A 23,986-nucleotide genomic window follows, 5' to 3' on the forward strand; every position below is an offset into this window, starting at 1 on the left:
ATGACCCTGGGATCATGACCTGAGCCTAAATCAAGAGTCTGATGCTCAACTGAACCGCCCAGGTGCCCCATATTTTTTAAAAGGATTGTAGTTGATAGAAAGTTCATAGATAAGCTTATATCCTCAACAAGTAAAAATCTCAAGGTTCTTCCCTTTTCCTTTCCATTTTTGGCTCCTCACTTCCTAGATTTATACTGACTACTTCCCTTTCTTGCACATAATCTCTCAAGAATATTAATATCATAATAGCGAAACAACAAATAACACATTTCTTTCACCTAATTATCTCTTTTCTAAGTACACTTTTTAAAAATGTTTATTTGTTTATTTTCACAGAGAGAGAAAGAGCGGGGGGAGGGGCAGAGACAGAGGGAGAGAAAGAGTCCTAAGCAAGTTCCACATTGACAGTGCAACATGAGGCTTGACCTCAGGAATCGTGAGATCATAACATGAGCTGAAATCAAGAGTCAGGCGCTTAACTGACTAAGCCACCTAGATGCCCCTCTAAGTTCACTTTTAGGCATCCCTCCTACACACTACCATCTCTTTGGATTGGGTGTTAGCAATTGCTCTTTTTCCTCCTTTGATTTGGAAAATACCTGCCACTTAAGTAAAATTTTATAAACATGAAATCTAGTCTATTCATGTTATATTTTCCTTTAAAAATTTCCTTTTATACAAATTTTTCAACTGAAATATTTCATACTTCCAGAAAAGTAGAGTATGCAATTTAAAAAAGACAATACATTTAGAAAAAGAAATATGGATGAATGACCACTCTATCACATTTGCTGCTAACCCCTATTTATTATTTTTTGTGTGTGGGTGTGGTGGAAATAAATAAAACTGCATGGATATATCCAGAGATGGATACTGTACCCTAATTTTAGCTCACAAAGTATACCCAAATTAATTCACTTATTTATCAAGTATTACTTTGTCATTTTTTGGGTATCAAACATAGAATGTGAAAGTTGCATAAAGTGTCTATGCTCACAATGGAAAATGCTTTACTGTTCAAGGCAGTAAACATGTATACAAATAAATATGTAAGTGATGATAAGCGTTATTCAAAAAACAAAGCAAGACATAACTAGTAGGAATGTGAAATGCTGCAGCTGATTTGGCAGTTCCTTAAAAGATTAAACAAAATTACCGTATGATCCAGCAATTCCACCCCTAGTTATATACCCAAGAGAAATGAAAACGTATGTCTGCACAGAAACTTGTACACAAGTGTTCATAATGTTATTCATAATAGCCCAAAAGTGGAAACAACACAAATGCTCATTGACTGATAAATCGATAAATTATGGTATGTCTATACAATCAAATATTTTCAGCAATATAAAGAAATGAAATCCTGCTATATGAACCTTGAAAACATTACGCTAAATTAAAGAAGCCAGACACAAAAGGCCATTTAGTGTATTATTCCATTTATATGAAATATCTAGAGTTAGGTGATATATAGAGACAGAAATTAGATTAATGGTTACCTAGAGATGTGGAATGGGGAAACTGGGAAGGGAGGAGATAATGGCTGAAGGGTATGGAGTTTCCTTATAGGTTGATGAAAATATTCTAAAACTGATGGGGGCAGTGTTTGTACAACTCTATAGATACACTAATAGTTACTGAACTATTGGATTATTTTTAAAAATCAAATGTATTAAAAATAAAAATTGGTGCTCAAGATACTTATATGAAAATGAAGAGCTAAGCCATAAACCAAGATAAAATATTTATAATGTATATGTTTGGCAAAGAATTTATGTCCATAATAGGTACAGAACTTCTACAGTTCAGTAATGAAGAGACAAAGAAGCTTAAAAAAGAAAAACCAGGTTATTGGGATAGAGAATGATGAGGTACTGGTGCTGGTTACTTTTTAAATATGGTGCTCTAAGAAAATCTCTTGGAGGAGAAGATATCTGGAAAGGGTACCAACTAAAAGAAGGGAGTTTGCTAATCCAGTATCTCGGAAAAGTGTATTCCCATGACAAGAAATAGTGGCTTTGGGGGTTTCTGGGTGGCTAAGTTGGTTGCATGACTCTTGATTTCAGCTCAGGTCATGATCCCAGGGTCATGGGATGGAGCCCTGCTTTGGGCTCCCCACTGAGCATGGAGCCTGCTTGGGATTCTCTCTCTCTGCTTTCCCCTCTCCCATCCTTCTCTCAAATAAATTAATTAATTTAAAAAAAATTGTAGTTTCAAAGTCTTAAACCTAGAAGTTGTATGGTTTGTTCAAGAATTAGCAGTTTCAGTGAGGCCAATGGATTAGTAGGTAGTGTCCATAAAGCCAAGCAATTACAGGAAAGACAGGAAATAAAATTGAAGGGGAGCTGGAAATGACTTATTGGGCACCCTTTCCCTTGGTGAAATGACCCTACCTCACGATGATGATGATGATATAGGGAAACATTTCCCAGCTCCTGTCTTATATTTTTAATTGCCTTTATACAGGCCCACTTAGAAGACATAACCTTCACATACAATCTGTCCAGTCTGAATTCATCCCTGATATGCACACCAATACTTACATTAATTTCCCTATTTCTATGATTACACAACAGTTTACTCAGGATGTGCTTGAATTATCTGCCCTTCATATCCTGCATTTACTCACTCAGTTTTATCAATACTTAAAAAGTCTCTCCTACCTGCCCTTTTCTCTGTGGTTCCACTGACAACTCCCTGTTCATAATTTCAATCTGATCTTCTGCAACATTCTAGCTGTTAATTCCTTAAACTTTGCCCTTTTGACATGTTTCCATATATGCTGGATTTTATTAAAGCACAGATCACATCGTGCTTTTTAATATTTTTCTGGTTCAGAAAATCTACTGACTTTTCCTTAAATGTAACATTATTTGTCAAAGTATTTCCCCAAAATATTTTATGGGACAGTAGTCCCATATAAATTTGGAAATGCATTTACTATATTCTCCCATAGAAAATACAATTGTACATTACCATAATAAGGATCCTATGAAAGTCCTACAGTTGAGAAACCTTTATAAGTTTTTTAATTCTGACATATATATATATATATATATATATATATATTTCTGTAACAACTAATAACACGTTGCCTAACTCATATTATGAGAACACATCTTGACCTAAAAGGATAAAATTGATGCTGCAAATTAGCACTAAAGTAAAAAATAGAAAACGTAAACTATACTAACTATAGATTATTCTGTGAAGTGTGTAAAATGTGTTCATTAAAATGCATAAATTTTTAGAACTTAAATGGAATTTAGGGGCAATGTAGCAAAAGTCATGTGTTTTATAAATCAGGTTTAAAAATATAAATTTATTTCCAAAGGTTACTTAACAGGCTGTTGGCAGAGCTAAGTATAGGAGTTTTAAATTTTGGCCCCCAAAAGATAAATACTATTTTTATTCAAGTTAAATAATTTAACATGAATTTATTGTCCACTACTATGTACCTGGCATCTACAAAGATATGCTGACAATTTATCTAGGCATTGTTATTAACATTGTATATTTATTTAACTCTGTTGGTTACATGTAAATTCAAGGCTTCCTCTAGATTTTTAAGTCTCTTAGTGTCTAACATATTATCATGCACAACTAGTCACTAACATAACACCTTTACGTAATATATTCTTGCTATATAATTAAAAATTAAAGGGGACTTGGTAAGACTGAGGGTCCTCCTTCTGGTTCATAGCTGGCACCTTCTTGCTGTGTCCTCAGATAGTGAAAAGGATGAGGGGTATTTGTGGGGTCTCTTTTATAAGAGCATGAACCTTATCCCTTAAGACCTAATCACCTCTGAAAGGCCCTACCTCCTAATACCATCACATTTGGGAGTTAAGATTCTATATAAGAATTTGGAGAACACTAATAATTCAGATGATAGCATAATCCCACCAACAATAGTGAAGGTCCAAATGCTCATTAACACTTTATGTTGTCAGCTTTTATTAATTTTAGTTGTACTCTCTCACAATAGTGCTAATTTTAATTTTTCTGATGACTATGTTGAGCATTTTTTAATATGCTTATTTTCCATTTGCATTTAATTTTTGAGAAGTGCCTATTCAATCTTTAACCCATTTTTAATTGGATTATTTATTTTTAATTCCTTATACATTTTCAATGTAGTCTTCAGATACATGAGTTTCAAACACTTTCTCACAACTTCCTTTTCAGTGTCTTAATGGTGCTTATCTTGATGAGCAGAAAATCTTGATTTTAATGAAATGTGATTAAGAGTATTTTATTTTATAATTGGTGCTATGTCCTGATTCAGAAATCTTTGCCAACCTTGTCATGAACATATTATCCTATGTTTCTTTTATAAGATTTAATGTTTTATATTTCACATTCAGATCTTTGAACTCCTTTGAGTCAATCTTTCTGTACGATACCAGGTTGGGTAGTAGATATTTTTAATGGGGCCAGATATTCAAGAAAGTAGAATGCAGAAAGGTATAGTGAGTTAACCGATGTACAGCTTCAGTTTGGGTTTGCCGTCTTGTTTACTGTTTTGCAATGTAAGTTAGTGATGCTTTTGGAAGTTTTAAAAAGAAATCAATTACAATGATATGTAATTAAGTCAGTTCACTCTAAGTGATCTCCACAAATTACAGCTTTACCAGTGTCATAACAAATTATAGTATTTTTTCAGTGGTGTGCCCAAATCAGTCTTTTGCTCTGGAAGGCTGAGTGCTTTTGGCCACTCTTCAGGGGCAACATTGTGAAGAAAGAGGACTGGACTGGTAATCTGCTAACCTGATTTCAAACTCTGTGTGTCATTAATTAGCTGTAGTTCGCTGCAGGGCATTCTTATAGTTTTAGCTGTCCGACACCCTTCCTTTCTTCTGGAAGCAACAATCCGCTCCTTCTTGGAGCTACACTTGTCCACCCTAAGACCCATACACTTATGTTAAGATTTGCAAGGTTACTACATTTTCCTATTTTCCAAACCTGAAACAAGTCCATTTCAGCTTCCCCAAATCGATTCCAGTCTCCCAACAGCTTGTCATTTCAAATGTACTGGTCCAAAAGTTTCAATTCTTCCAAATTGAAACCATCAGTGCTATTCTTAAGCTATTTGAAACTAGTCCATAAAGAGAAGCAGTCACATTGTTTTCATGGAAGAATGTTTTAAGGTTTAAAATATCAGTGCGGTGCATCCTACTATGTAGAGAAGGCTGGGCTGCACTGAGGGGGAATAAAGCTTGTCTAAGGAGTGCAGTAGCAATGAGCGACTCCTGGCGGTATTCAGCTCCCCGACTCTCAGATCCAACCACAAACCTTCCTTTCTGATCCTAGATTATTCTACCTTCTCTAGAATGAATAAGCTGATGGCCTTTTGACCTAAACTGTATGAGGTGCCTTGTGTTTCTTACAACTAAGGAAAGTCTAAAACCACTAAAATTAGGCAACACTCTAGGCCAATATTTTAAAGAGAATAATTTGATGAGTTTGAAGCCCAAATTCTCATCAAGTTCTTCAAGCACCCAACCTCAGCCTGCTCCCTAAACCATGGGACAGGAAAACATGCTATATTTTACAATCAAGATATAACAAGGTTGTATATCTCAAAGAAACTAATAGAAATAGAAGAGTCCTTGAAAGACTCGAAATTGAGCTGATAGACTCTTCAAAATTATATATCTATATGCATATATATATACATACCTATTTGTGGATTCGAATAGTTTATGATATGATATAGAAGGTACGTAACACTGCTATTGACTAAAAATCAAGTGTATGTTAACATTTACAAAGTGTTGTGAGAAAACAGGTTGTACATTTCACTAGTAATTTTTATGATGCTTAAAGCAAAGGGGGACTATTTATTACTTATTACAAAGCTACAAACACCTTAATGGCGTGTATTGCAGCTATGATTTGTTACAGGCGTAAACACAGAATTCTCTAAATTGTTTTAGATGGAATATCCATTCCTGCATTTGTGACTATTTACTGATAAGATTTTGTTTTCTTTCCTGACGCTGATAACATCCTCAGTGGCTGAACATGTGCCTATGTTCTTTCTTTTTCTCTTCCTGTGCTGCATGAACACATTTCCTTCCACCTTTGAATCCAAAGGAGACAGAACCTTTAAAAAAATTTCAGTGTGGTTTTCCATTAGTTTTTACTGTGGATCTCTAAATCATTTTGAAAGAGGAAGTCTCACTTTCCTGCTGAAATCTATTTCCCTCAGAGTGTAAATGTGTTGGTTTATCACTTAAAGTCACTTTTCTGTTAAACTCTTTTGAATCAGATAATAACTGCCTAAAACGAGGGTGGACGAACTGAGGTAAAGGACTCAATAGAATGCTAGACATGTATTTTGTCTGCAGTTCTGTTTGCTCTCTCATAGAAAACCTGGTTTGGAAATTGGTTATAAAAACAAATCTATTTTAAAGGAAACAAAGACAAAAATTTGTAAAATGCCTTTCTTTTTTTTAAAAGAAGTACTGGGGGCGCTGGGTGGCTCAGTCGGTTAAGCGTCTGACTTCGGCTCAGGTCGTGATCTCGCGGTTTGTGAGTTCAAGTCCCACGTCGGGCTCTGTGCTGACAGCTCAGAGCCTGGAGCCTGTTTCAGATTCTGTGTCTCCCCCTCTCTCTGACCCTCCCCCGTTTAAAAAATAATATTTTTAAAAATTTTTTTAAATAAATAAATAAAAGAAGTACTGAAACAAAGGGAAAGTGAAATCAGGAATTTAACGTTGCCTGCATTAGTGAAATAACAGAAGAATGTACAAAATATTAAAATGTAATTAATTCTGGCTGAGAAAGAAGGGTAGCAAATATTCTTGCATTAGAACTGATGCAGATAAAATCGCATATGAAAATGGATCTTAATACATACTTAGCCATGTTGATGAGGATTTACCCATGTCTCTCAAATACTGCCATTTTAAATTTGCATTTTCAAGGCTGAAACATGAGCTACGTACTTGAATGTTAGACATATGTCCTGAATGTCTGTCTACAGTAGTAAATGCCACATACACGTTTTAAATATGACTCATGGAATTTGTGGACAGAAGTGTGTGAGAATACACATTAAATGTCATAGAAATTTACATGTGGAGGCATGCATAAGATTCCTACCAGTCTGTAGACAATTTGACATTACTCTTAATTAAATATATCTGGGTTCTGTATTTCAGAGATAATTTCTACAATGAAGAAAGAACAGATTTTTTGGACTTCCGTGTATCTGCTGCTTAACTGTGCTTCTGCCCCTCTTAGTGCTGTCGCCGAGGATGCTGAGGAATATACAGATGTCACAGGTAAAATGTTAGAAGCATTCATCTTTTTCAGCTAGTTAAAGCTCTCAATTTTAATTCAATAATTTAATGTATTTTTCTCCATTGTGTAGAAAAATTAGCTTTTGCAGAAGTGACATTTTTCTTGGGAAATGTCTTATATGTGAAATGTAAAAAAAAATCCAAACAACAAAAAAATGAAACTTACACCAAAAAAAGTCACTTTAGCAAGGAAGGCTCTTTTTTTCAGGCTATAACATCTTAACACTGAAGGATCTCTGGACAAGTGCAGGTAGCAAAGTGCTGTAGAAACAGCTCTCTGTGAACCGTGATGCCACCCTTTGGCTGGGATAAGTGTGAAAAGAAAAAGGAAACTACAGACATTCTCTCCTTTTCTTGCCTTATTCTCAAAATAAGAACTTCCCAGATGAGTCCAGTGTGAGAACCTAGCCACACAGGACACTGGGAGATCTGGCTTAGTGCAAGTTAGTTCTCATCCCAGGAAGCTCTGTATCTAAAAACAAAATATTAACAATCAGCAATAGAACAAAAAGAAGACTGTACCATGACTGTTATTATAGATTTCTTTCTTAAAAGTAATATTTTTGTGGCAAATTAGTAAAACATTGATAGAAGTCTCAAGTCATTGGTAATAGTGAGAGAACATGAACAAAGTGATAGCTTCTATTCGTATGTAATGTTTATGATGTACAAAAGACTTCCATAAATACATTTTTATTTCATATATCTAACCACTCTTTAAAGTGATTTAATTCAATATATTTCCTTTTGATAAAGACTAAATAAATATATATTATGTGCCTGAGATTGGTAGGTCCTAGGGAAGCAGTGATGAGTCAGACCAAGTTCTCAAGAATCTGTTTCATGGAGAGACTGTTCTATTGTCAGTGAAAAAAAAAAAAATTGTTATAAAAATTTCCTAAAAATGAAACTATTTAATAAACACTATAATCTGCTTTTATAAAATGAGAATTTAGGCATTATGAAATAAGCTCTAATTCTTCATTTGCCCCATTTATCAAAAGAGATAGCTTCCGATATTCTGGAAGTTGAGCAGAGAAGGAATGTAGAGAATAAAATCCCAACAGGGAAACAGCGGGCAACCATCTTGGGAGGTGGGAGGAGAGAGGATCCCCAATATTCACCTAATCTAATCTCCTCAGTTAGCCTGAGAAAATGCACGCCAGGTCACCAGAAGCTTCCTGAAAATGTTGCTGTTGCCACAGTCGGCCAACAAGCCAGAATTAACCCATCAATAATTAAGCCAGAGTTTAAAATCTCTGGATAAATTCAGAAAAAAACAAGCTGGCTAAGAAAACATCTTTATCTCAAAGTTAGACTTGAAGGTCACTAAACTGACTAGCTGCACAGTCTTAACCAGTTTTGGGGTTTGGGGTTTTGTTTTTAATTAATCTTTCAATAACATGATTCCATATCAGAATCCATTCAATTTTGAAGATACCATTTATCACACTGTGCCAAAGTCATGACATCTTTTTATAGAAGTATACCATTTGATTGAATAGAGTATTATCATCTTATAAGAAAACATAAGGTTTTATTGCTTCTCTCACAAGGGAATAGTAGACCTTTTCTTAATCAGTCTAACCAGCGGGGAGGATGAAAAACAATAAACCTTTTGATAATGAAAAAACGATAGTGACAAGATTTTTTTAAAAATTCCTTTAGAGTGGGAGAGAGAAGATTAGCAGGGAGAATTTAAAGAAAAGCAGGTGTCCTTTATAAGATTTAGAATCAGACAGACCTAAGTTTGCATGTGTGGTTTGTCACTCAGTGGCTTTGCAAAATTAGGTGAGTTATGTAAACTCTCTGACTCCCAGTATCTTTGTATATAAAGATGTAAATAATTATGTTCATATGGTTGTTATATGAACTGCGTAGAAGCACCTGGCACATTTTGTGGCAGGGAGAAGTCAGAGCATATGGCTGCATTCTTAAATAGTAAATTCCATTAAAACTCTAGACTCCCAAACAAGTTCCAGGAGAATGAGGACTCTAAAAGGGATGTGACATATCCCCAAATATTATCATGAGCCTTCTATCCAACATCCCAGGGCAGGGGGAAGGGAGAGTGAGATTGTAATCCTCAGACTATGAGACATAAAATACAAGAAATCAATGACAAAAATGACATAATATAAACCATAATTCTGTCTGGCTGCATCAGATTAAATTCCTGTTATACTGCTCTGTATGTGTTTTCTAGTTACATGGTGTTAGGCAGATCCTTGTCACTAACACTTTCCTCAAGTCTCAGTTTCAAGTCTCAGGAAAGCTCTCCCTGATCCTTCAGACAAGCTTAGGCATCTTAGTACACACAAACACAGCACCTTGAATGTCCTGAATATTTATGTAAGTAAGTCTTCAGTGTCTGCATGCTACATGAGAGTGTGTGTTTGGGGGGGGGGGGGAGGGTGTCTGCTGCCACCTGATATTTGTACTGTCACATCCGCCCTGACCGCGCAGTGTCTGACACATGATCAACACACGATTGTTAACTTTCAAAAGGATTTATCCAAAGTAAGAAATAAAAACCAAGACAGACTTGCATCCCTTTTGGATGGAGTGCATGGCACCACATTCAAGGGAGCGCACCTCATCACTCCCCCACGTCAGCAATGTGCAAAGTGTGGGTCGTAAGCTGATGGGACAACACAATATTCTAATACATGATTCATCTAAAAAATACATTAAAATGTGAACAGTAACGATAAAGAACTAGGTAATAACTTAATAAAATATAGTTTACAATTAATTCTTAGTGTTTGCTTTGGGAAGTTTTGTAAAACCACCTGCTTTCATTATTGAAACATTTTTAGTTTTTATAAAGTAAATTTGAGAAAAAAAATGTATTGAGTGGAAATCCTAGGATTAAATCTATGTCCTTGGCCTAAATGCCAATCTAGGAATCTCAGTCATGCAGATCTGTGACAGTATCACTCAATGTTAAGAATGTGTGAGATATTTGCTGTAAAACTATGTGGGGGTCAATTCTAAAGCCAGCACTTATGGTGTGAACTGAGCAATTAATTTCGATAGTGCTATTTTATAATTTTTAAAATGGTATTTAAAAATACCTAATTCAGAAGGTTGTTGTGATTATTAAATAATACAATTACAAAATGTCTGGAGCACAATTCATAAACAACAGCTGTTACTACTACTACAGGCACAAATATGGTACTAGCTTTCGTTTTTGTGGTGATGGCCTGCCACCTGGTGGCATAATTACTAAATAGCAAGTTGAGGGAGCGATATTTGTTTAATAGACAAAATGTAAAGTAAAAGTTTTGGCATGATGAATAGGACAATCAAATACATCAAAAGTCAAAATCAGAGGAGTCATCAATGAAGATGTGAAGATTTCTGAAGATCTGAGGTAGCATCAGCGCGGGAATAAGGAACCATAATATTATATGAGGAGCGCTATAGGAATTTCTGAAAAAATGGGATATAAGCCATAAGCTTCAAAATATCCGAATATTATTTATTATTCCTAGCTAATTCTCAAAATTATTTATGTGACTCCTGAGATCCTGAGACCTATTCTAAGATCAGACATTTATAGAACTGACAGGTCAAATTTTTATCGGTCACATAAAAATGCATCCACAAATACATTGTGCTAATGCAATGATACTTATCGTGGGTCTGCTCTGAATCAAGTGCACTGCTTAGAGTGTTTGAGGCAAAGTTTCTAGCTTCTCACAACTTTTAACAGTTCAGAATGTCAGTCACAGTATTCTAAATCTTTAAGTAAAGAAAGGGAATATAAGCAGCATTTACAATTATTCACAAATATACTACCGCTCAGAAAAGGCTTTCAGTTATTATTGAACTCAAACTGACAACTGTAATTTCAGTGATGAATGGGAAAGATATTTTTTCACAAATCATTTTTTCTTTATGTTTACATATTTATCTACGTAAAATACTTTTACCAACTCTAAAATGCTGTTATATATAATGTATATGTATTATATATAAGTGCTCTTATATATATAACATTTATAATGAACTATAGAAAAAAGCACCTGTGTGTATAATTTAAGAAAATAAAATTTTGGGGAAGTCTAAGAACATTTAAGCAAAATTTATAATTCTGAAGTACACATTATTAGATGCCAGAAACTTTTAATATGCCTTGAGAGACATTTTATTTATTTCTTAATTTTTTTATTTTTTTAGACACATTTTAAAGCCAATCATATTCAAAAAGTTCATCGGCATAAAATATTAGGTACATCATTAAAAAGAAAAGGAAATGAGATTTAAATTTATATATGTCAATCAACAGTTATTTACTCATTTGGTAAACTACTTACATATATATTATAGAGATTGACTGGCTTTTGGGACATTATATAATTGGTGTAAAAATTACTTAAAAATATCGTATAAACACCCAAATTATATTTTTCAACTGCACATACCCCACAGGAAGCTGAAAACAGACAAGTGCACAGGTGCATAAAATTCAAATTAGTTAAAGGTTTGACCAGTATTATAACTTGTAATTAGCCAGTTCATGAAAATTGTGTTTGGTGTGAAAGTATATATGTCTTTTGTAGATGAAGATCTATATGTCATAATAAATCTCTGCTCTATGTTTTTCTACCTTATCACATTTGGAATCTGAAAACTTAACTGTTCTATAATTTGTCAGCTCCATTTATTTCAATTGAAAAAAATGTCAATTATATTATCAAAGAAATAAAAATGGTGATATGGTATTTTATAAATTAAACTTAGATTTTTTTTATGGTTAAAAGTTGCATTAAACTGATGAATGGATAAAGAAATTGTGGTTTATATACACAATGGAGTACTACATGGCAATGAGAAAGAATGAAATATGGCCCTTTGTAGCAACGTGGATGGAACTGGAGAGTGTGATGCTAAGGGAAATAAGCCATACAGAGAAAGACAGATACCATATGGTTTCACTCTTATGTGGATCCTGAGAAACTTAACAGAAACCCATGGGGGAGGGGAAGGAAAAAAAAAAAAAAAGAGGTTAGAGTGGGAGAGAGCCAAAGCATAAGAGACTCTTAAAAAACTGAGAACAAACTGAGGGTTGATGGGGGTGGGAGGGAGGGGAGGGTGGGTGATGGGTATTGAGGAGGGCACCTTTTGGGATGAGCACTGGGTGTTGTATGGAAACCAATTTGACAATAAATTTCATATATTGAAAAAAATATATAAGCCAAAAATAAATAAATAAATAAAAATAAAAGTTGCATTAAGGGGTTGAGATAAAATTTACATGTTCACAAATAATTACCATGGAGTGAATGAAACAGCATATTAATAACTTATGCATAGAAAGCTATATTTTTAATCCTTCTAAGATTTCAGGGCATACTTATAATTTTATGACCCATATAGAAAATGAAAAATAATATTCCAATTATTTTATCACAGAGAATTTTAACATTACTGAAATATAGCTAAAGCTAGACATTAATTCGATATAGATCATTAAAATAACAAAACCTGAAGGATAGAAGACATTAGATAAACTTACCTATTCTAACTTTGATGATATGCCTATCTTCTCTTTCAAAAAATTCACAGAAATTTTGAAATTACAGGAATTCAACACTGATCTCCTTCTCGATGATTTATATCCACAAACTTTTTTTATTTAATGCTTTTAAAATGTTGCATATATTTTTACAATGATGACATTCATTCATATTTTTCAATGTAAATTATTTTATAGTGTATTAAAACCCTTTGGGGGAAGATACCTAGACTTCATCAGTTTTCACTTAGCAGAATACTGCTGCCTTCTGAAGGGCAAATTGGTTTAGGTCATTTTGAGGTTTCAATATCCCTCAGAAGTGACCAGAGTGAATACTTAAAGTCTTAGAAAATATATTATAGACAATCCTCAGAAGTATGAAATGGCATTATTTGGTCTTTATTATTTTGGTGGTACCAGCCACAATTGTCCATGTCTATCATACCGATAAATCTATAAGCAAATGCAACTTCTTTAAAATTAGGCTTCTATTGTTGGACTTAATAAAATTAAAAAATTCTACTCCTGAAATCATTGTTTCACCATATGCTAACTAATTTGGATGTAAATTTTAAAAAATAAAAAAATTAAATTAAAAAAAATTAAAATTAAAAAAATTGAGTTTTCTGTATGTACAACTCCCTTCACAAGATATGAAATTCTCCTGTGACTAAAATAAGTGACGGAATACTGAGGGAAAAAAATTCTAACTCAAGATCAAAATAATTGCCTCATTCTATTTTAAAACATAGACAGTGTTGTATAACTTTTTCAACATTGCTAAAATACCGTTACCAACCATGGTAAGTAAAAGAATGGACCATGATATATACGTACTTGTAATATCAAACACCTATACTTTCATAATTAGGGAAATGGTTTAACATGGTATGATATAGTACACATATATATGAATCTAGATATACTATTGTTTGTAACAAGTTATGTGTAAAAAATGGCACAACTGTGGATTAGAGAGCAAAGAGTTGATATTAATGTCTGCCCTTAAAAACTGTTGAATTTAAAAAGATGTCTCTATTTAATTTCTAATGTCAACACACTTGTTACCTTACAATTGCTACTCAGTTCCACATTGATCAACTGGTATATTTTTAAACAAATCCATAACAAGAGTCTAGAAAACTATTCTACATTTTCCTTTAATAATCAGTAATCAACTATTAAACTTTAATAGTTGATAAAACCTGTTTCATTGGTGTGTTTATAAACTTTGTGTACCTGTTTGATAATCTTGAATAACTTGTCATGGTTTCTTCAGCCTGTGCTATTTCTGTTGTACTTTTTCAGAAAAATTAGGACATTCTGAAAAGGAAATGAAAATAAAGAACATTATTGCAGTGTTGATGAAAGCTTATATATCTTTTATTTTTACCTTGTAGATGATGGGTTACCACCACTGAAACTTGCACATTCATTTTGTGCTTTGAAAGCAGATAATGGCCCATGCAGAGCAATCCTTACGAAATTTTTTTTCAATATTCACACTCAACAGTGTGAAGAATTTATATATGGGGGATGTGAAGGAAATCAGAATCGCTTTGAAAGCCTGGAAGAGTGCGAAGAAAAATGTATAGGAGGTAGGTTTCTGGGGACAATTATTACCCAAGAGCCATTAGGTTCCTTTAACTTTTTCAAAAAGTTCAGGGTTATTAGATCTAATCATAGATCTGATAATTTTAGAAAAAAAAGTTAAACTATTTTAACATTCCAAGGAACATTTTGTTCACATTTTTGGCATTCCTGTGCAAATATCGTTTTTCATTGTTTATATCAGTTATCATAAGTTATATTAAGCCCCACTTATTATCCTATATTTATTTCTCCATAATAAAGAAGAAAAACCTTTAAGTTCACTGATTTTATATCTGCAATGAAGTGAGTATAATTCAGTCTTCCTGGGCAGCTGTGAGTTGGCAGGAAAGAAACTGTTAGTCACACTGACTTAGTCTTTCCTTATCAGTACAGTGATCTTATAGCTATTCCTGTCAAAATAATGAATCTGAGAATCCACTTTGAGGCTCTCAGTGGCTACTAATGAGAAAATTCTAAACTGCATCAGAAAGCAGAAATAGGGGCATCTGGGTGGCTCAGTCAGTTAAACATCTGACTCTTGATTTTGGCTCAGGTCATGATCTCATAGTTCGTAAGTTCAAGCACCGAACTGGGCTCTGCACTGGCAGTGAGGAGCCTGCTTGGGATTTTCTCTCTCTCTCTCTCTCTCTGCCCCTCTCCTACTCTCTCTCTCTCTCAAAAATAATAATAATAATAATAATAATTAAAAAAAGAAGAAATATATATATATATGAAAATTAAGTCATTTTCTCTGGGACCTTGGAATATTGTAGAAAATACTATACTTACTGACCCCTGTAGATTTTACTGAGCTCAACTTTTCATATTTTTACTAAGTAATAATGCTTAAAAGTATATATTATATTGTTAAGGTTTATTGAACACTTTTATTTTGCTTTAATCCTATTAAAACAACATTGTTTCCTGAATTTTACAAACTATAATGTGGTTTCATCTCATCTCATTGTGATAGATCCCAAATCACTTCTGGTCACATTTTGAATGCTTTTGTCTCTGTTTTATTCTTCTGAATTGTGGGCTATTTGAAGGATAGAAGAAGCTGAATTATGTTTATTTCCCCAGTTTGTAGCCCCAAATTTCCCCACAGTGTGTTCTTAGCTCGTTGAGTGAAACTGTAGTGCTATAAAGACGATATCTTTAGTTAGTAACGCTAGGTGCCTTGCTTTTTCGCTTTTTCGCAAAACAGGCAGCTGTGCATTTTCACTTTGATAATGTTTTCCAGAATAGCTTTCACAAAACAGCCTTGGCATCATGATGCTCTTGCCTGTGGGAAAATGTCAGTGTGGTGAAAAGAGAGAACTTCTCTCCTCTGTGACTCTGTGGGGTGCTTTGTTGTATGTTCCAGAGCTGACAGAAAAGGATTGATGCGAATGTATTTCCTTGACCTCAGAGCACTTACTTCCTTCTTTCTTCTCCATAGATGTGCTGGAAATGTTACTAACACAGATTAAGCAGTTCAGTGATCCAATGTAGTGCCTTTGGTTTTTGTGATTGCCGGGTCGTTTTCCATTCATTATACCTCTTTCTCTTCCATACTGGGCCAAGTATCCTTCTGTGTTGAGTTGAATTATCACTCAGGTTCAGCACCTTGGCTCAGAGGCCTGGTTGCTTCATTCTTTGTAATTCTCACTTTTTCGTTTAGCAGCCAACACATTTTCATCACCTGGCCTCTTTCCTGAAATACATACTTGTTTCTTTTTTACAATTCACAAATCGTTTATTTCACCATTGTGCAAAGGTTACCCTTTTATTTAGGAATTAATCAAACATAATCATTTGGTTCTTCACTGACTGTCTTGCTTATAATATCTTCTAAAACATTATTATCTGTTTATATACCTAATGTATAAATACGAGTCTCTTGCTTCCATATCCTTATTATATCTTCAAAAGCCACTTATGTTTTATTGTTTGAATACCTGAGCATTTTATATAGAAAGCTACTGTTAAGGATATAGCTGGCATATAGAAAAAGCATTGCTAGACTTTTAAAAAAATCATCAAAGGAGCAATTTCATCTTCAGCTATGATGGAGTAGCTGGAACTGAATTTTCTCTCATAATACAAATGACTAGAAAAGTGGACAAAATATATGAAGCAACTGTTTGCAGACATTGATCAAAAGGCAGTGCAGGGGTGTCTGGCTGGCTCAGTCAGTTGAGTGTCTGACTTCAGCTCAGGTCATGATCTCATGGTTCATGGGTTCGAGCCCCATGTCAGGCTCTGTGATGACAGCTCAGAGCCTGGAGCCTGCTTCAGATTCTGTGTCTCCTCTCTTTCTGCCCCTTCCCATCTCATGCTCTGTCTTTCCCTCAAAAATAAATAAACATTAAACAAAATTAAAACAAAAAAGGCAGTGCAGGCTTGCGATCTTTGAGAGAAGGGGCACGTGAGGTGAGGCCTGCCTTCTCTCAGCTTTCTGCATGAACGTGCTTCCGAACCACAGTCAATGGAGGGGAGTCCAAACACAGCATGGTGGTCTCCCTGGTAGAGAATAAGGAATTGGAGATTGGGGATTGAGGTGACTGGGATCTGAGGCATAATATGTTGGAGACAATGGACATATGTGGAGAAAAAGGTAAAAAGTCTGGATAAGGGTTCCTTTGAATTTGTCACTGAATAACACAACTGCATGCATTTGATGAAATTCCTTAAGTTTGAGAAAATAATTATAGTGATTTGTAAGAGGGACAACTCCCAGAGTTCTCATATAACTGGGAGAAAACCCAAACATATTGATGAACAATTATAAGAACTTGCAGAAGATTTTAGGTATCTCACTGGATGAAAGGACAGTGTAAATATTTATATACACATATACTGGCAATGAACAAATAGAAAATTAGACAAAATTTTTAAAAGGACAATTCCATTTAAAATAATGGAACATGAAGTTCTTAGGGGTGGATATAAATTCAAAAGTGCACAACATGTACAATGAGATCTATAAAACATTGTTAAAAAGTCATTGGCAAATAAAGAAGACTTTAATAAACAGAGATAGAAAACCTATTAAGAGATTGAAAGACTCATTGTTGTTAGGATATAAATTCTCCCCAAATGGATCTGGAAATTCTATCCTATTCCAATCAAATTCCAGCACATTTTTGTTTGTACATTAATTAGTCAACTCTAAAATTGATATGCAATACAAAAGACCTAAATGGCAAAACAATTCTGAATAGAAGAGCAAGTTTGGAGAATTTTATCTGATTTCAAGAGTTATAGTACAGCTGCAAAAACTGAGGAGGAGGATGTGAGTATAAGTACAGAAATCAGTGGAACAGAATAAATAGTCTAGAAACAGATAGTACACAACCATGGTTATTTGATTTTCTATGAAGATGAACATATTATTTTTATAAATAGAATAACAGTTTAATAAAGAAAAAGTAATAAACATGATAAAAGCTTTGCTTCGTTTCAACCTGAATGTTACTTGTTACTCTCTGAAATTCTGTTTCTTCCTGTGCACATTGAGGATGTGATAATCACATAGACAAATCATTAATGCTACTTACACAAATATTTACATTACTTGTTCAAGGGAAAGATCCTTTCCAGTAAATAATGTGACTGTAGGCTTGAAAGCACTTGGAAACATTAGAAAATAACGACATCAACATGTTGTCATTTTATCCTGCCGTGCCTGCTCATGTCTCTGTCTACAAAATTATATATTTTTTTCATTATGCTCATAAGTAGTTTCAATTTTTACTCATGTGTAAAACATGCTGCTTAGTTGACATGATAAGGTATGAATACTATAGAAGCAGCCAGTGAAATCTCTCAAAAGTGGTCCTCTTTATGCAGAGAACTTAATTATTTTACAATTAACTAAGATCAATGTGACTATTTTAAGAAATTGTTGGTTTTTGTTTAATATGTAATTACTTAAGCATAAATTATTGACAGAATGCTATTAGATGTTTCATTACAGAAATTCATACCAATTTTTAAGTGTTTTTCCTAGGGAAAGGGAAGATATGGTATAAGTATGGTGCACATAAAACATATGACATACATTGTGTAGTACGGCTTGAAAGGTGAAATTCTGTATTATGAGGGAAGACCAATGACAACTATAGCTTGTGAACTACCAAGCCTGAGAACAGGGCAAGCCAAACGTTTCAGGAACTATGAATGTGTTTAGTTGGATATGTATGCACAGCTCTCCTTGTGCATGTAAAGTTGCTTTGTTAGTTGTTTTCAAATATGGATACTTTTGTTTGTTGTTTTTACCTATGTAATAGAGGCATGGAAACAAAGTTAATAGGTTTTAAAAAATAAAAAGTTTGCAAAATGGCTTTAGATACATGGCTTTCAAGATGTTTTGTCTTTTGGGTTAGTTGCTTTTTTTCCCACAACATTATCTTTGATTGCTATTTTTGGGAAAATAGGCACATTGTAGTGTTGGAAATTACAGAAGTAGATGAAAGATATCAAATTCTCATTAACTTTATAACCAGTCAGCCTCTACAGCAAAGTTAAAATAGGTATATTTAATTTCATAGAATTTCATCAATTCCTCAAACAGGTTTAAAGGCTCTAGAAAGTATGCTGTCTATATTAATTACTATTTTATTGGTTGGGCTAGTAGTGACTTTTCATGGGGCTTTTCATGGGGATTTTCTCCATAAGGAATTAAAGAGCATGTAAATACTTTTTCCATTCTCCTTATTTTTAACTTTGTCATTTCATGTTTTATTTGTTCAGATTGTGAAGACCTATTTACTAATGAGAGTCTTCTGTCCATATAGTCATTTTCCTACCTGCTTAGAATATTTTCTAGGCTGATTTCAACAAATAAGAAACATTAAAAATTAGTCTTATTCTCTGCTCTCCTACACAAGAGAAAAAAGATGAAAAAAGAATAGATTAAGTTACAATTCCTAAAATGTGTCCTATAATTATGAACTAAATTATTGAATATTAATTACATTTTAATATTTTTAATAAAATATTTAAAATGTGAATTCATATATATTGGGGTTAAAGGAGTTACTAAAATGGGAATTAGTAAAATATACTCTCATTACTCCTTAATATATCATTAGTAAATGTTATGGTTTTTTTTTTTTTAATGTTTTTATTTATTTTGAGACAGAGAGAGACCATGAGCAGGGGAGGGGCAGAGAGAGAGGGAGACACAGAATCCGAAGCAGACTCCAGGCTCCGAGCTGTCAGCACAGAGCCCAATGTGGGGCTGGAACTCACGGACCGTGAGATCATGACCTGAGCTGAAGTCGGACGCTTAACCGACTGAGCCACCCAGGTGCCCCTATGTTATTTTTTTTTAAGTTTATTTATTTATTTTGAGAGAGAGAGCACGCATATGTGCACCAGTGGGGTAAGGGGAGAGACAGAATCCCAAGCAGCCTCTGAGCTGTCAGCACAGAGTTCGATGCAGGGCTCAATCTCATGAACCATTAGATCATGACCTGAGCCAAAGTCAAGAGATGCTTAACCGACTAAGCCCCCCACGTGTCCCAGTAATGTTATGCTGTAAATAAATCTAGGAAAATATGACAATTTGGATAATTTACTGTAAAACTTACCTATTTTTCAGACTGTAATTGGCATAATTATCAATTAAATTGGGTGTTCATGGTTCTTATTTCCAGAATCCTAAAAGCTAATCATTGGTAATATAAAAACATTTAAATTCTAGTGTGTTGAATCACTTAGTTGAGTTAATTCACATGTATATCAGCTAAATTAATCAAACTTGGAATGGAATCAGAAAACAAACAAGTTATCTCTTTTAAAACTGCTTGAACGTTGAAATTAGGCATTTCTATGTTCCCATCCAATGGCTGTTCTAGGCAAAACAGTATAAACTATTTAGCAGTCTAGTCTGATATAATGTTTATCTGTATATATTCTTTTGCTCTCATAAATTAAAACTGTAACAAATTAGTTGTATATAAAAATATTTTAGTGTAAGTCTATTATAACAATTCACTATCTAATTAAAGCACATTAAATGAGAGTTTTTTATTTACAACAAAAAAGACTCCTGAGGTTTCCTTAATATTTAAAATACAATTAGAAATATATCTTTTTTAAAAGACTATTGAATGAAACATAGTTTCAAAATTCAAAAAAGAGACTTCATTTCCTTCTCTTTCAAAGATGTTTTATTCTCCAAAAAATAACCCAACTGCTGATTTGGGTCTGAAAGAGGTATATAAGCCAACTTATTCTCTCTCTCTTTCTTTCTCTCTCAGTCTCCCTCTTTGCCTGTCTCTCTGGCCATACAACTAATGATAAGCTGCCTTGACCAAAGCTTTTCTGTGTAAACCAAATGATTGTACAACAAGCATCACTCAGCTTTACTTTTACATGAGTAAATTAAAACCACATATTAATCAATTTTATTTTTGAGACAGAGAGAGACAGAGCATGAATGGGGGGAGGGCAGAGAGAGAGGGAGACACAGAATCGGACGCAGGCTCCAGGCTCTGAGCCATCAGCCCAGAGCCCGATGTGGGGCTCGAACTCACGGATCGCGAGATTGTCATCTGAGTTGAAGTCGGATGCTTAACCGACTGAGCCACCCAGACACCCCCTATCATTAATTTTTAAAGTTTATTTATTTGAGAGAGAGAGAGAGAGAGAGAGAGAGAGAGAGAGAGAGAGAGAGAGAGAGAGAATCTCAGGAGCCTGAAGTAGGGCTCCACGCCCTGCAACTAGAGTTGGGGCTTGAACTCAGGAACCACTGTGAGATCATAACCTGAGTTGAAACCAAGAGTGGGAAGCTTAACTGACTAAGCCACCCAGGCACCCCTCATTACCTATCATTTAAATTAGAACTTAGAATCCATACTTTTATATAGTGGGTCAAAGACAAGTGGCATCCTAGTTCTTGAGTGGAGTTATTCCATTAATTCTTTGATGTTAAACCAAAAAATATGTCACAGATACCTTTTGTTTCATTTCTCTTCTGTACTTGGAAATAATAATACAACTTGTAATTGGGTTGAGATAATTATTCAGGGAAAGGAATCAGGAAAAAAGATAATTCTGGTTTTTTCCACCCCTACTATCAATTCTCTATAGAAATTGTCTGTTTTTATATGCAAAGTAGGCTACTTGAATTACTTCCATATTTCACATTATCTTAATGACTTTTTAAAAATATAACTTATTGTCAAGTTAGCTCATACATAGAGTGTATACAGTGTATTCTTGGTTTCAGGGGTTGATTCTATCTCAATTACTTTTTTTTTAAAGTTTATTTATTTCTTTTGAGAGACAGAGACAGCGCATTGCGAGGAGGGGCAGAGAGAGGGAGAGAGAGAATTCCAAGCAGGCTTCTCACTGTCAGTGCAGAGGCCTATGTGGGTCTTGAGCTCACGAACCATGAGATCATGACCTGAGCCGAAGTCAAGAGTCAGACGCTGAACTGACTGAGCCACACAGGCACCCCATATCTTAATCACTTTTAATCACAGATCTTTTGAATAGCAAATGAAGTTCACCATGAATTCATGCTTTTGTCAATGTGTTAGAAACTTTCAACATCATTTTTGAGACAGTACTATGTTACAATGCAGATGGCTTCATATTTATAATAATTAAAATTAATCTTTAGATAAAATAAGAAATTTATTGACATAGGAAAGAATAATTTTAATGGTAATAAACACATCATTCTAATTTTTTTAAATTGAAATGTATATGTAATTTATTTATAATTTGTGGTAATTGATACACGTTTTTCTCGCAGATTATATAAAGACCAGGACAGAGACCACATTAGAAAAAGGTAAACATTCATTTGTATGCTAACTAGAATGTATGTAAGGCACTTAGAAATTCAATTTTTAGTTTTCTTTGATACGGAGTTCATCATAACCCCATGCAATATTTGAAATGGTGTTTTCAGTAGATATAATGAAAAATTAGAAACAAATACATGCTATTTGGTAGGGAAGCCTTCAGATGCTATATTTACACCCATTTTAATAAAGCATGATATTTAGTATTAGATCAGTCACATTCCAGAGTCATGCACATACTATTTCAACATCTCCGGAACAGTACTTTAGATGCCTCTAATCTTTAGTTCTCAGAGCTCTAATCCCTTGATATCTCAGCATTGTGTAGCTTTGGCAAGCTTTATCCAGTATTCCCCTGAATGAATATATGCCTTTGAGTTGTCAACAGTCTGTATGCAGAAGTAAATGGAAATATTTAACAATAAGTGCTCTTGTCAATGTTATTTAGTGTGTGTGCATACTTTTTATTTTGTGATTTAAATTATTTTATTTATTGATTTTACCTAAAAATAATTATCTCCTGATGAATATATTATATTAGCACATGAAAAAATGTACCAATATATTAAGAAAGATATTCTCCTTTTAGGAAAGTCTAGGAACTGACTTGGTCCAATTACCATTTATATTATTTGCATTTGAATGAGATAACACTAAACAATGAGATCAAATTATTTAACTCAGACATGAAAAAGCTACAAAATTCAGTGTATTTTAATTTTACTGACTTTGATTTAACTGTGTGAGGGAGTTGAAAGCTTTTGTCAGTGATAACCTTAAGACATTAGACTTTGAATCAAAATTTGTAAAATAAATTCAGTGGCAAAGTTTGTACAAATACCATTGGTGGATATATTTATTTACAAATTTTAAAATAGCTTTCTTAAAATGCCGAGTTAATGTTTACAAAAATGTTCAATGCTTCAATTAAAAGAAAGGAAATACCAACATTTAAATGTTAGAATGTTTTTATAAAAATGTGAAATTAGGAAAAAGTTACATGCAGATAAAATTTAACATATAATTATGGTATTTACTGTATATTTAATAATTTAGAATCCATTTTTTTTTACTAATTCATGTTAATATTTTTCCAAAAATGCAGTATCTTATTGTTAGCAAAGTTAATTGGCTCCAAACAGAAAAATATTGACACTGTATGAAATACAATCTTATAAACTGTAAAGCACAGTATACATTATTAGATGTGAGGAAAAAGAATATGGGATACACAGGCGCTTACCTAAGAACCACAGGAATCACTTCTCCTAATTGAATCCCTATTTCCCTTTCCTTTCCTCTATAAAATGAGCATATTCAGAGAAACAATTCTTTTACCTTTAACAAGTTATGAATCTATATTTTTTTCTGAGTTTTGTCAGATTGTAATTAACTCAAGAAAAAAATATATATATCATTTCCTTAGATACGAGGCAAAAATGTTCATCCTGTGTAGGTTTATGGAGTTCTTAATCATCCTAGAATAGTGGTCATATTCAAGAGCAAAATAAGGGCTCCTCAATTGTGATTATAACCTACTCCAGTTCACTGCATTGCTTTGCTCAGTGAGATCACCAAGCCTCCAGAATCCCCAATCTGTAGAGTTCAACTTCAGCGTTTGTAGGAGATATGACAATAAGTAGGAGACCCAGGGATGAGAGATATGCTGTGTCAAAGGAAGAGCAAAGATCAAGGAGCAACTTGAATGAATACATTTGTCAAGAGTCAGGGAGGTAGGTGGCAAAGTTGCT

The 23,986-nt window shown here is 33.9% G+C and overlaps 1 protein-coding gene across 2 annotated transcripts in view; it reads left to right on the forward strand.

Annotated features, from left to right (window-relative positions):
* The window catches only part of TFPI (tissue factor pathway inhibitor), a 103,026-nt gene that overhangs the window by 56,897 nt on the left and 22,143 nt on the right, over positions 1 to 23,986 (forward strand). For both annotated transcript variants that reach the window (XM_019461702.2, XM_019461692.2), the window contains 3 exons: positions 7,170 to 7,292; positions 14,238 to 14,435; positions 22,184 to 22,222. In XM_019461702.2, coding sequence (XP_019317247.1) covers positions 7,184 to 7,292; positions 14,238 to 14,435; positions 22,184 to 22,222 — 346 coding nt within the window. In that variant the 5' untranslated portion in view covers positions 7,170 to 7,183. The remainder of the gene's footprint in view (positions 1 to 7,169; positions 7,293 to 14,237; positions 14,436 to 22,183; positions 22,223 to 23,986) is intronic.

Source organism: Panthera pardus, unplaced genomic scaffold (assembly GCF_024362965.1).
Source record: "Panthera pardus isolate Hobbes unplaced genomic scaffold, ASM2436296v1 HiC_scaffold_10, whole genome shotgun sequence".
NCBI classification, from domain to species: Eukaryota; Metazoa; Chordata; class Mammalia; order Carnivora; family Felidae; genus Panthera; species Panthera pardus.